At 35.1% G+C, this 14343-nt stretch overlaps 3 protein-coding genes across 4 annotated transcripts; 1 reads left to right on the plus strand and 2 right to left on the minus strand.

Moving 5' to 3' along the window:
- The first annotated feature begins 4621 nt into the window (after window positions 1-4621).
- Window positions 4622-5777, plus strand: LOC17885924 (auxin-responsive protein IAA30). The gene is made up of 3 exons (XM_006290221.2): window positions 4622-5045; window positions 5298-5394; window positions 5526-5777. The coding sequence occupies exons 1-3, from the start codon at window positions 4673-4675 to the stop codon at window positions 5578-5580; spliced, it is 525 nt and encodes a 174-aa protein (XP_006290283.1). The 5' UTR covers window positions 4622-4672; the 3' UTR covers window positions 5581-5777.
- A 298-nt stretch (window positions 5778-6075) lies between these two features.
- Window positions 6076-9429, minus strand: LOC17884906 (probable polygalacturonase). Of its 2 annotated transcripts, none has more exons than XM_006290993.2 (7): window positions 9286-9429; window positions 8782-9171; window positions 7972-8289; window positions 7767-7887; window positions 7506-7680; window positions 7351-7421; window positions 6076-7127 (listed from the first exon to the last, which is right to left on the minus strand). In XM_006290993.2, exons 2-7 carry the CDS (start codon window positions 8797-8799, stop codon window positions 6415-6417), a joined length of 1416 nt encoding a protein of 471 aa, XP_006291055.1. In that variant the 5' UTR covers window positions 8800-9171; window positions 9286-9429; the 3' UTR covers window positions 6076-6414. The 2 variants fall into 2 exon arrangements, with proteins under 2 accessions (XP_006291055.1, XP_023638758.1); XM_023782990.1 differs by having other exon boundaries at window positions 8782-9174.
- A 1496-nt stretch (window positions 9430-10925) lies between these two features.
- Window positions 10926-14189, minus strand: LOC17887298 (proline--tRNA ligase, cytoplasmic). Its single transcript, XM_006290833.2, has 12 exons — window positions 14075-14189; window positions 13524-13721; window positions 13337-13426; window positions 13106-13222; window positions 12833-13020; window positions 12674-12740; window positions 12445-12567; window positions 12202-12354; window positions 11839-12123; window positions 11433-11651; window positions 11259-11352; window positions 10926-11163 (listed from the first exon to the last, which is right to left on the minus strand). Exons 2-12 carry the CDS (start codon window positions 13704-13706, stop codon window positions 11099-11101), a joined length of 1584 nt encoding a protein of 527 aa, XP_006290895.1. The 5' UTR covers window positions 13707-13721; window positions 14075-14189; the 3' UTR covers window positions 10926-11098.
- Between the last annotated feature and the right edge of the window lie 154 nt (window positions 14190-14343).

Genomic DNA, 14343 nt, shown 5'->3' on the forward strand with positions numbered 1-14343 from the left:
TAGAAAACCAAAACTATGTACCGTCGACAAAAGGCGAATCAAATGTGTCTATTTGGAAGACAAAAAAGACGCCATATTGTATACATAATGTCGCACACCCACACGTATCATTATCATGTTCTTTTTTTTTTAAAGATTTTGAGAAAGGTATTATTTTTATTATTACTTAAGAAACCAAATCAATCACGGGGTTAGCGCATAATCTAAAACACCCCAAATTTAAAATATAGTATCAACAGTTGTATTAAAAGGCACGCACGTATAACCTCAAATAGTAACACGCACGCACGCACACCGTATCTTGCTTTATCGAGTTTCATGCATTTTCATACTCATTTAGTCATTTATATATATATGTATTAAGAAGCTCTCAAACAAACAAATTTTGTATACTAATACTTATATGTGAAAAGAACATCACTAACACCTCTCACTAGATTGCTCTCCTAGACTACTTTTAGACTTTTTGCGACCAAATCTAAATCTTCCTCTATTTTCTAAACTTTAGGATTTGATTATTGAAAACATGTTTTAGCTCCCGCTTTAATAGGAAAATCGATTTATTGTACCCCTCCTCTTCTTTTTTTTTTTTTTTTCTAGCTAGCCAATAAGGTCATTGTAAGCTCTAGTAGGGTACGTGCTACTACACACATTCTTTTCTTTTTGTCAAAAAGATGCAATAAACATTTTCGAATCAAATATACACAACTTTTCTAGAAAGAATTACGAATGAAGATTTCATCCAATAAGTATTGCAAAAGGTTGGGTTATTTTTGCAGTTTGAGTCGGAACCTTAAAAACAAATGTTGTTTACACACTATTTTGGACCTGAAATGTTTTTGGACCACAACATTTTGATTTTTTTTTTCCTTTTAAAGATTTATATAGACCAACAAATATTAATTCTAGATTTCGTTCTGATAGATTAGTGGTACTTTTCCATAAACTATATACTTAATTATTACTTGATTTTCTTTTGTAAAAAATGTTAGACGTATTCCACAATCATATATTTATCATAATAACAGTAGCTAGCAATCTTCATTGTAAAGTAAACAAGAGCTAACAACATTTCTTTACGATAAAATGAAACACTCGTAGAGAGAAAAAAAGAATGGGAGTAGCTTCGAAGTCATTCATCACTGCATTGTATTATATTTTGTACATAGACGGTTTCCTTATTGTTAAACCGCCATATTTTATTGGTTAAACAGTTCCAAACCTAAAAGTAAATAGATAGAGTAGTTGTGAAAATCCTCTATTTTCTCATGGACTCAAATCTAATAATTGGTCTTGCATGTTGGTATGGTCAAAGAAAAAAAAATGGAATGAGTTGGCCAACAAGAGAGGAGGCTACAAAAGAGTCACGAGACATGCAATCATCCTGATTTGAAGCCAGCCCATGTTTTTTATTTTCTTACTGACAAGCAAACACATTGCAGTAAAGTCGAGTTCTCTCATAATTTATCATATACATAAAGTAGGTTCACAAAAAAAAAAAATCATATATACATAAAGCAAAAATTATTAATATTAGAGTTTTATTTTTTAATTCTTTCAAAAAGAGAGAAAACTCTCTTACAACTTAATGATTTATAAAAGGACCAGACATTATCATTAAATCTTGAAACTAGAAAACTATTTTGAGTGCCTTGAAATCTGAGAGTTATCACTGTTTTTCTTTTGAAATATTTTTCTCTGAAACATCACCTCCTTTTTCTTAAGTTTTGTAATTATAATTCTTTTTTTTTAATTAATTGACTCCTTTTTTTAATATCTATTTCAATGTTTGATATATCGACTTCTTTTTATATCTTGGTTTTTTTTTTTTTTTTTGTTGGTTTATACATTATATCACATCCATAGAAAATAGTACTGACCAAATACATGCATCATATTGGTAATCTAGAAACAAACAAAAAAACAAAAGAAGAGTAGAAGATTCATAAAACAAATTATATAAATTGAAGGGGACAAAAAAAAAATGGTGTAGAGAAAAGTCTGAAGAAGAAAGAAAAAAGAAAGTGAGGGATGGTGATGATAATGGTAGGGGTGGTGGGGAACATATCTCTTCTTTATCTTTTTACTCCCTCTTGTTTTTTTTTTCTCTCTCTCTCTCTAAAAATCATGTTTACAGTTTCTTTTGTTTTTTTTTGGTTTAAGCTCGATTCTTTTTTTCTTATTTTTATATGATGTACCTTCTTCTTAAAAATCTATTTTTTGCTTCTTCAAAACCAAACGGTGTTTACGCAATAAATGTCGGTTATTCTGATAATTAACGACAATGTTTGAATGTTGCGGGATCAAAAGATTTGTATCAACTTTTAACTAAATGTGTATACATGTTTAGTTTTAGCTATAGCTCATTGATAAATGATAACGACACTCTTGACAAGAGAGTCAAAATCGTATTTTTAAAATTTAATATATATATATATATATATGAAAACACTATATATGCCTTGAGTGTTAGTTAAGGAGAGTCATAGTAATTCGTTAAAAAAAAAAAAAAGATGTATACATTGGAAATTAGTTTTTTTTTGTTGTGTAAACTGGAAATTAGTTTATAATTGTAAAAAAAAACAACTATGGAAAAAGAATATTCCAATAGTTATAAAAGAGAAAACAAGGAGTTGTAATCATATTGATTGGTACAAGAAGTGAGATTGTAAAAGAGAAGAGAGTAGTGCAAGTATTAGAGAAGTGGAGGCGACAGAGTGAGGAAACACGTGGAAAAAGGCACGTGACGTGGGGAGTGTGAAATGTTGTCTGTCGATAATGGATGGTGTTTTAGTGTGTCACTGTCTCGTGCTTTGCAGAAAAATATGTTTTCAAAGTGCGAGAAGAATTGCGACGTAACCTCTCAGAGTCCATAGTCCATAGGCGAAGCATCTCTTCATTAGCTCCTCTCTTTAAGGTTACGCATTCATTACTCATGCTTCCTTTGCCTCCTCTCCTCACTTTCTTCCCTCTCTATTCTTTTTGTTTCTTTGCTTCGTCCTTCTTTATTACATATATATATATATATGTAACGTACTATAAACCCAAAGGACACATGCACTTTTTTCTGGTGGTGAGTGGTGACCGTAGTTTAATACTTTACATCAATCGAAGTGACTATATCTATATGTTTATTTTCCAAATCCAATGAATATATACAATTCACAACTAGAATCTTGAGGCCAAACAAAGACGACAAACAGTTGTTAAAGTCACCAACATGATGTGTTTTGGTCTCTGAATCTCTGGCGTGAAAAGATTTATTTTTGGACATAAAAATCCACAATTCCTTTGTTAAAACTAATCGTTATCTTCATTTTCATATGAAATTTGTAATCATCATTTGATGAAATCTACGGAAGCAAAATATCTGCCTCAATTGAATGATTCACTTTGATTTGTTACACATAAAAAGGTTGGTAAGTTGGTTTAATATTTGGAAAAATTAGTGGTTGGACTTGACTATAGATGCTAGGCTCTTATCTTAATTATATGATAAGATAAATTAAAAATGAAAGAAACATGCATTGAGGAGTGTATACTACTAATAGCCACGTGGATTAGAATCATGGGAAGCCCAAACTGCTGTCATGCTTGGATACGATGGAGTCCACGTAGACTACTAATTTTATATGTTTTTTTTTTTGGGGGTCATATATAATTAAACAACATCATTAGAGAGTTGATGACGTAAACGAGACGTGTTTTAGGAGTTGATAATTAGTTTAAACGATACATACATTTAATTAGACTATTTGTTAACGCCTTGATCAAAAAAACATAAGTATTCATGAAGTTGAAGTGTCTCGCGGTTGTAAAAGAAAAAAACCCTTTAATATGGAAGTGGTGTTGTTTGTCGAACCCACGAATATGCATCAATGCGCGTCACGATAATCTCATGCATTGAACTTGTATATTACTAATCCGGCCACATAATGATCAACAAACTGTATGTTTTCTTAATTGTACTTTGGCTAATATAATACATATGTTCTTATCCGGTTTATAACATACATACATATATATATATCGTCTACGTTCATATAAATAACTCCTTAAATCTAAGCATAGCATTTGATTTTTCGTTAGATATATGCCTGCCACACGATCTTATTCATTTCTTTTTAACAGATAATTCATTTTTTTTTTTGGGTCGTTAACTGAAAAAAAAAACTGATAATTAGTTTAAATCAGAAATCTAAAATCACTAGTAGTATTTAGTAGTATAAGAAATCAGAGAGTCTTTAATTTTTTTATTTTTGTTTTGGTAATAAAACGAAGAGAGAGTACGTACTAGGAGTCGAGTATTTACATTGAAAGAAGCAAAAATTAAATTAGAACACACCCAGCAAAAAAATCCGAGCACGAAGTCAAAACCAACACTTTGACCAAGTGTCTGCGTGACACGTGGAATTGTCTGCTACATGGACAACATCTTTAACAACAATGTCTCATCATTCCACCATCTCCCCCTCCATTTTTAATACTATAAATTACAATATTATATATCAGAAAGACCATTTCAATATTACTTCTTCCTTCTACAAAGCAAAGCAATACATAAAATAAAAATTTCTTCCTCTATATATATACACACACGTTCAAATCATTAGTCACCTGTTTTAGATAGAAACCAAAGAGAGAGAGAGATCGAAATAGTAAAATAACAAAAATGGGAAGAGGAAGAAGCTCATCGTCTTCATCGATAGAGAGCAGCTGCAAAAGCAACCCATTTGGTGGGTCTTCAAGCAATACTCGGAACCTGAGCACAGACCTGAGGCTCGGACTCAGCTTCGGATCATCGTCCGGCCAATATTACAACGGTGGAGAAAACCATGATCAGTATGGAGGAGTGGGCGCGGCTGACCAGGAGATGATGATCTTGGAAGAAGAAGATCAAAACGAGTGTAACAGCGTCGGAAGCTTCTACGTGAAGGTCAACATGGAAGGAGTTCCCATCGGAAGAAAGATCGATCTTTTGTCACTTAACGGATACCATGATCTTATCACAACTCTCGACTACATGTTCAACGCCTCAATCCTTTGTAAGTTTGGGTTTGCATGTAGAGACTAATATAGTTAATTAATTAGTTTTGTTACTAGAGATGGTTAATGTATATTATGTAGGTATGATGATTTAGCCGATTACTAATGTCACTAAGATATAATTTGAAAAACAAATTTAAAAATAGAATCTATGTATATACTATTTGCATGTAGACCAAAGTCATTATTTATATATCGTTATAAGAGTGAAAACTGATATGTCTATAATTTATAAATGGGAAAATTAACAGGGGCTGAAGAAGAAGAGATGTGTAGTGAGAAGAGTCATGTGCTAACGTACGCAGACAAAGAAGGTGACTGGATGATGGTTGGAGACGTTCCTTGGGAGTAAGCACTTTTTACATTTTTATTTAATTAAACCTAGCTCTAATTCAAATTATACTTACAAAAAAAAAAACATAATAATGATTACACTATGTAGAAATATCTAATTAAGGGGACTTAATTGATCATTGTAGGATGTTCTTGTCTAGCGTGAGAAGACTGAAGATCTCAAGAGCTTACCACTACTGATTTTTTTTTCTTTTCTTAAAAGCAAAGGTGGAAATCTAGGATTGACCAATACAGTGGTGGAGAAAAAGTTAGTTTTGTCTGATGTAAATCACTTGTTCGAGATTTTTGTTTCTAGTTTTATTATTACATTCTATAAAAATCGGTCGTAACTTGTAAGGAGGCAATTTTTTCAAAAAAAAAAAGGTTTCGCTTATGCATTTTCATTGAGAGTGTATATGTTTGTTTTTGGCTTATTAGTACAACAGTTTAGTCATAGATTAGCTAATATCTTATATCTTTAATTTTCTTGAATTAGAAAAGTTTCAGTTGAGTTTTCCTTTTTTCGTTCGGAGGATTCAATTTTCAGAATATCAACAAATTAAGTACGTATAACTAGTTTACCAAATACACGATCTATTTTAAATTTCCATATCCTTCTCATTGATTTTTTTACCTGAGTAAACACTGATATACAGTTAAGAGTTTCGTTAAGTTATGGAGTTTGAGTCTTTGAGAGATCGAAAAATAACTGTCAAAAAAATGTCAAAAGACTCTGTCGGAGATATTACACTTGGTTCCGCTCACCAAAGCATTAGAACAAAAAGAAACAGAAACAGAAAAAAAAGAAAACTCATAAGCCACTCTGATTATTTTTTCTCACTGCACACAAATTTACAAATTACAAGAAAACAGCAAAAAAAGAAAAAAAAAAAAAAAAAAGAGAAAGCATCATCACTTTGAAAAACGAAGCCTCTGAAGGGAAAATTGGAAGGAGAACTCAAAGAGGTTTCTATAGAATCAAGCAAACTGTATTTTCTTTTCATTTCTCTTTGATGTTCAAAACTTCACAGTAACTTACCAAGAAAGTAACCATGGTGATCTATTTAAACCACTTGATATCTCCATATTATTTTCCGATAACCCAAAACAATCAGCTTGATGTTCCGGGAATATACTCTCTTTCAAAGAATCACAAGTAATTTCCGGCGATACCCACTGTGAATAACCTCTAACATTTGAGCATTGCCATGGAGATTTCTTTGAATTCTTCTTCACTATAAGAGTGACATTAAGGAAACATATATTCTTAAACTCATCTCCTTCTATACCTTCGAGAAGACCCGCAACACCAATTCCACCACCATTAACATTCTCAAACGTGATTTTCTCGATAGTGGGGAGTGCTTTGGGATCAAACTTATCATCAGGATGTTCTCCGTACTTACCAGTGAATCTTATCGCTTTCTTTACATTATCGAGCTTCACGTTCAAGATGTGAACGTTTCTGACATACCCGCCTCTTCCTGGAGAAGTCTTGATTCTAATTCCAGTATTCGAATTGAACAAATGTAAATCTTTGATATATACATCGGATACACCTCCTGACATTTCACTTCCGATTGCGATTCCTGAGCTTGAAGTAGTTTGACCTGTTAACCGGTTGATCTTGATCTTGGAGCTCGGTCTTGCGTAGGATATTCCATACTCATCCCATCCGCTTTTTATCGACACTAAATCATCTCCGGTAACTATGTAACAATCCTCTATACACACATTAGTTGATGAGTCTGCAAATAGGAAAAAATCCAAAGGTATGAGGGAAATATCCTAAATTAACTGAAAAGTTTCTAGATTTGACAACAATAAACAGATTTGCTATGTTTTGAGAAATGCTAGTTTTGATTTGAATAAACAGATGGTATATACACTTGCAGATCAAAATTTCCAATATGCTGAGACCTTTATCTGAGACCTTGAATCTACTGAGTAAATTTTGCAAAGGAAACTCACCTGGATCAACTCCGTCTGTATTTGGAGATTCAAGAGGAGCCAAAATTGTAAGATTCTTTACAACAACATCTCTGTTCAGACAAAGACTCCATATCAGAACATTGAAGAGAAAAATGTGGTAGAAGTTAAAATTCAATCACGATAAGTTAGATGACCTGCAATAAACAGGATGAATGTTCCAAAATGGCGAATTCAGGAATGTGAGGTTAGAGATGATCAGACCAGTAGAGTTCATGAGCTCAACAAGATGAGGTCTTGTATAGTTTAGCTCTCCATTTCTAAACCAATCCCACCATATACTTCCTTGACCATCGATTGTCCCGTTCTCGCCTATAATGTCAGTATCATCAGACAACAATGAAGACTAATATCATCGGTTTAAATCGAATCATTTCATATAAATGCTATATTAGTACCTGTTATGACTACATCTGTGAGATTCTGACCATAGATAAGACTCCTATGCCTTCTACCGGGTAATTCTCTTCCACGTCCATATGATGGTAATGGATCAACCACAGGCCAATTCTCTGAGCTCTGAGAATTAATAAGTTGTATAAGTGATCACAGTTAACATTACAAAGTTTATGCTTATAAAGATTCAAAAAGGTAGAGACTTGCCGTTGACCCGAGAATCGTTGCACCTTTATCTAGCCATAAGGTGAGGTGACTGATAAGATCGAAACTCCCGGTAAGCCACTGACCAGCTGGAACAAAAAGCTTGGCACCGCCTTTATCAGAGAAAGAATTGAGGTAGAACAAAGCATTCTGAAAGGCTTTAGTGTTTAGAGTCACCCCATCTCCAACCGCTCCAAACTCTGTAATTGATACGCTATGAGGGCGGTGAAGGTTCTCTAAATTGGAATATTCACAATGCAGGCTTCCTCCAACATTACACCAAGCACCATAGAAGGCTTGTACCAGGAGCACATACAAGAGCTGCAAAACCAACAGTTCTCAAGTCTCAAGCTTTGAAGGAAACTCAGATAACACACTGGAAGAAACACAGGAGGGTGAGAGCCACATTTCATCTCTACAACTTAGTAATGAGCAAAATCAGAAAGAGAAGTGAAATCTGAAATAGTGAGAACATTGGTTTCTAGGAAAATCCTCTACGCATTGTAGAATATTGTGATCCTATGATGTTCTGAAGTCTCAAGCTTTATGAAACTCAAATAACTCAAGAACACTGGAGTTAGGTGTGAGAGCCACATTCACCTCTATAAGCTAGCAAGCATCAAACCAGGAAGAAAGATAAAAAAATTGAACATTAAGAAGAGTGAATTCTAGGATCTCAACCTTTTGACCAGATTTCAGATCTTAAAGACAAAGACAGAGATAGATAAAGAATTACCAGATTTGAGCGACAGAGAATTGGAAGTGACAAAGTTATGTCAAAAGAAAGAAGAGGAGATTGTAAAAAAGACTTACAAGGAAAGATCTCTTCATATGAATAGAGGATCTGTGATCTCCTTCAGCTCCTCCAGGAAACTTAAATTAATTATACAAAAAAAAAAACAATCTTGACAAACAATCTGAGAGATCTCTGAGCTTCTTCGAGTCCTTCACTCACTCACTTAAGTCACTCATCAATGGTAAAAATCAAAACTTTAGGAATGGAAAATTCTCTCTCATGGGAAGTGAGGTGAGATTGTAGCAAGTTGCAAAGATTGATTAGATGGGTCAGTGGTGAGAGGAAACTGGGGAACCCACACTGGACAAACAAATCATTGAAAGAGACCGTTTGTGCCCGCCAAAATTCAAGCAGTAGGTCCATCCTCTACCTTCTCCGTACCCATTGCCATGATCCTCCTCCTCCTCCTCCTTTCCCGTACGATTATGGCGAATCACCAAGAAATCTAATTAGAGACTTTAAAGCATAATTAAAGAAGAAGAAGAACAACATTCGATGATATCTAAGATGTCCGCAGATACCTTATTCGATGTTCTGTTACAAAGAGACAAAGAGGGTCACTGAGAGAGATAAGCCTGAAAGCCAAATAGAGAAAGACAGAGAGAGAGAGAAACTAGTAGTACTCTGTATAAATATGAATTGAACTCCTCTATGGAATCATTTTTTTACTTTTATTTTGAAGGAAACAACAGCGTATTTCATGTGATCCGAACTAAAAGAATATTATAAAAAAGGAGATGAGAAAATTTGACATGGAATTTTCTAACATGGAAGATTGATTGATTGTTTCTGTAGAGAAAAAAAGGTTTTTGTTTCGAAAAGTTTCTGTGAATTATTATTTTTTTACACCTTCTTCATCAGTTATAACGAGGCGAACGGTGTCGTTTTCTCGTAAAAATTAAAAGAAGAAGATGGCGGATCACGTGACACGTGGCGTGGGTTCGTAACTCCTAAGGTGTGGTGAGAGTTGACTCTGCGTATGTGTGTGTAATGTAATAATGAGGTTTGAAGAAAAAAGCATTCCCAAAGGAAGGAGACCCTCTCGAAGAACCGGAGACTTTCTTTAGGTCCGGAGTGGGGGATTACTGAAGGATACAACATCGATAATTACTATTGTACTTAATTACTCCTTTATTAATTCACCAAACATACCATCATTGACCGGATTATCAGGTATATTTACCCACCTATGCATTGTTTTTTCCTTTTCTTTTCTCATAAATTACTATTACATTAGACACATAAAGTCATTAATAAAAATATTATTGAAGTCAATGTTGGTTAAAAACAAGGTCATCAACAGAAACAGAACAGAGCTTTATGGTGAACAGAGCTCCTGCAACAAAACATACGGTGCTGAGTTAAAGCTAAACAACATTTGAGTTTCAAGAGAGATAAATATAGGGCATATAATATTAGATAAGTATCTAAGACACCGTACGTAAACCCGAGTTGTGAGTTGTGACTTACCTTCTGGAGTTGCAGCCTGATCAAAAGGAGAATCAGAGAGTCTTAGTTGTTGCTCCTATAGTCCAAATTTCACCTTTAGTTCTTGCCTTAGCATCCCTCTCAACTTTCTACAAATGTAACAAGACGTCAAGATGCTTTAAATATAGAATCCTCTTCTCTTCACAATTGTTGGTAATACCAGTTCCCATTCTTTTTCGCCGGCTAAAGGCCTCCTTCAACTTCATCATTATCTGTCTAGCGTAATCACGTGAACGATCCGATTCTCTTTATCTTCATGTGTCTTTGTTTACTTGATCTTCGTGAGCTTGACATTGTTAATACCAGATTCTCGTTCAGACAACACGTTGTTGTTGTTGTTGTCTCTGAGATGAAGTGATGAACGTTGGTGTTCGTAACAGTTAACGTCAATTCCAAGTGAAATTCTCGGTGTTTTGGGAAGAGATCGTGTGCCTCCGTCTTGTTGGTGTCTTGAGATCAATTAAGGTAGAAGTTGGAGTAGGAGATGATCTGTAATTGTCAGGAACAAGATCAAGACCCATGAGTCTAACAACCAAAGTTGGTGTCTTTATCCTCGTTGGAGAATAAGATCCAATGGTGTTACAGATGATCTTGCTTCTTGTTTGTTTTGATTTTTATACTCATCTGTAAATGTTATGAATAGGGGCATGAGTATTAGAGAAAAGGAAGAAACTTTTGAGGAACCCAAGAAGTAGAATTATAATTATAATTCTTAGTGCAATCACAGTTAAAAAAAATTCAAATAACTTTCCGTCAAAAATATCAAATAAAAGCACACTGAACTTTGAGGGAGTCTTTACAAGACCAAAGCAAATTTCATGACTTGAACCAAAACATGATGAACACTTAGTAACTCCTGCCCCAATAGGTCCATTTCTTCGCAGGCTTTCCTGAAGCAAAGCAGAGAGTGCCTGCATCGAAACCATTGAAACTTCGTTCAGATGGCCTGAGTTTATGAGAAAAATTTCTCAATATAGATTTAAATTATAGGGTCTATGTCACTGACCTTCAGGGAGTTCTGGCTGATCAAATGGAGAACAAAGAGTTTTAGCCGCTCCAGTTTCCCCTTTAGTACGTGTCTTAACTTCTCTCTCTACTTCCTGCAACGAAATTGATTTGTAAGGGCATAAAAATTGCATACTCTGACAGATGATTCCAGAAGAGTTTTGTTGTAACGTACCTCTTCATCGCACCAAGGAGCTAGGATGAGTTTCTTTTCATTAAGAGCTTTGATAAACTCATCCCAAGTCTTAATCTCTTGGACACATGCTTCCCTCTTTTGCTTTGCAACTTCATACATGTTTTGCTGGATTTTCTCAAGGAGTTCCTTAACATGTTTGACTAAACTACCTCTTGGGATATCTGCCTTAACTCCATTGTCACGTCTCACAGTTCTGACCTATAGTGATAGAAACCAGAGATAAATGAATTCCGTTTAGCTATATTACAAGTTTACATATTCAAACCAAACATCACTGTCTCCTCAGTAAACCAAACATCATTACAGGTTCTGAACTATGAGGATGCAAACCAGATACTTCACTACAATAAGTCAAAAGAACAGAGGAGATGTCCAACGGACTAACCTGATCATTTTCCAGATCTCTGGGTCCAATCTCAATTCTCAATGGAACACCCTTCATTTCCCAATTTGAATACTTCCATCCAGGAGAGTAATTGTCCCTTAAATCTTCCTCAGCACGAATCCCGGCTTCAGACAAGGCAGATACAGTAGCAGTACAAGCATCAAAAATTCCTTGGGTATTAGCATCTTTGTAGGGCACAGGGATCACAACAACTTGCACGGATGCGACTTTAGGAGGGAGTATAAGGCCTTTGTCATCTCCATGAGTCATAATCATCACTCCAATCTATACAAGGTTAGAATTAAAAAGTTAACAGTTATAGAGCGGATGAGAAAAGACTATCTAAGTAGTTCAAGTATTTACCGTTCTAGTACTGTAGGCCCATGAATTCTGCCACACCATTGCTGTCTCTCCTTTCTCATTTTCATAGTTGATCTCAAACATCTTCGCAAAGTTTTGACCCAAACAGTGAGAGGTTGCACCTTGTACACCACGACCGGTGTTGGGAATGAAAGCCTATAAAATCGAAGTTTTGATTATTCATAACAAGTAAATCCGCAAGAAAAACAGATTATGTCTCTGAAACAAAACAGAAAGATTACATACCTCTACACTTGTAGTGTACAGTCCCCCAGCAAACTTCTCGTTTTCACTCTTCATACCTTTCACAACTGGGACTGCGAGATACTCTTCATATATGCGACGGTAAAGCTCCAAAATTTGAAGGACCTAAAGAACAGTAGAATCAGTATGATGTTGAACTGCTTAATATAAGCCTTGTTTGCAGGAAAAAAAGGACAGATTGAATCACATGCAAAAGTTTAAATTCACCAACCTCTTCATCTGCTTCTTCCTTGGTGGCGAATGCAGTGTGTCCTTCCTGCCAAAGGAACTCACGACTCCTGCAATTAAATAGGTTACATAATAGGCTGTGGCAAGAAAACTTCTGTGTCGAATATATAAAAGTAGAAAGGAGTATATGATAATTACATACCGGATAAATGGGGTCGGGTTGCTGAACTCCCATCTAACAACATTGCACCATTGGTTAAGCTTCAAAGGCAAGTCACGGTGCCCCCTTATCCACTTGCTGTAATAAGGATACATCACTGTCTCGCTAGTTGGACGAATAGCAATTGGGACTTCCAAGTCAGATTTACCCGACTTTGTAACCCAAGCAACCTAAACAATCATTCAAATCTGTAAAAAGAAGGCCTTTTTGTCACAATTCACAAAGACAATCTTCTACGGTATAAGATATACACACCTCTGGGGCGAATCCCTCAATGTGGTCCTTCTCTTTCTCTAAGACACCAGGAGATACAAACAGAGGGAAATAGCAATTCTTGACCTTCATTTTCTTGATTTCGGCATCAAAGAAAGTCTAGAAATGGAGCATGGACAAATCAATGAAAACGAAATGAACAAATGTCTTTATTTTCCACTCTTGAATCCATATGATTGAGTTAAAATACAATAAAGAAAGGATGATACTCACTTGCATAATTTCCCAAATCGCCATTGACCATGGCCTAAGAATATAACATCCAGAGATATCATAGTATTCAATCATTTCGTGTTTACAAACCTGGACAGATACATAAAGAAAAGCAGAAGTCATATTTCACCTGTTTGGGACCAAAAAAAATAATGTCAAAACAACCATCATGAGCATATAAACAAACCTCAGAATACCATTCCCCAAAGTTCTCATCTTTCTTAACGCTAAGTCCGAGACCAGTTTCCTTCTTGACGTCTTTCTTCTTCTTCCCACCGGGACCAGCCGTTGCACCCTTTTCTTTGACAACCTTTTCCTTGACAACCTTTTCTTTGACAGCCTTTTCTTTTTGTTCACTTGGACCAGCCATTTCAACCTTCTTTTTCTGAATGCATTAACAAAGACGAAATACATTTATAATCAAAGTAATGAAATCAAGGTTTATCACCACCAAGTAAATGAAAATGGAATAGTAAATAGCAAGCTATTTCGAATTGAGATTTCAGTCAACGAAAATCGAGTTACTCTACTGACGGAGTAAGCAAATCTGACACAAAAACAAAAGCCGGCAAAAACTAAAACAAAGGAAGATATACGAAACACAAGAATGGATTAAAGTAAAGATAAACGAGTGTCGAGACAACAGATTCACCAGATTCCTTAAGAGATGACCAAAAATCACAATCGATTCACAGAACAATATAAAGCAAATTGAGCTAGACAGAAGAAGAACCATACCAACTTCGCCGGAAAGCTGGAGACGGCGGAGAGACGAGAGAAGCAGCAAAGATAAAAGGAGAGAAGGAATCGAGCGTTACAAGTGACTTTGACTCGCCACGTTTTTGTAGGGCTTGTTCTTGCCTAATGCTAGCTAAAAGTTTACATGGACAAAGCCCATATATTTTAGTCAACGATCTATGCATTAAGTCATTAACTATACCATAGTTATGGAGAAATAATGGGTTTATATTATAATCTATCTATGTATCTGCAACTTGAATTTTGAA

This window comes from Capsella rubella, unplaced genomic scaffold (genome assembly GCF_000375325.1).
Source record: "Capsella rubella cultivar Monte Gargano unplaced genomic scaffold, Caprub1_0 scaffold_5, whole genome shotgun sequence".
In the NCBI taxonomy this organism is placed as follows: Eukaryota; Viridiplantae; Streptophyta; class Magnoliopsida; order Brassicales; family Brassicaceae; genus Capsella; species Capsella rubella.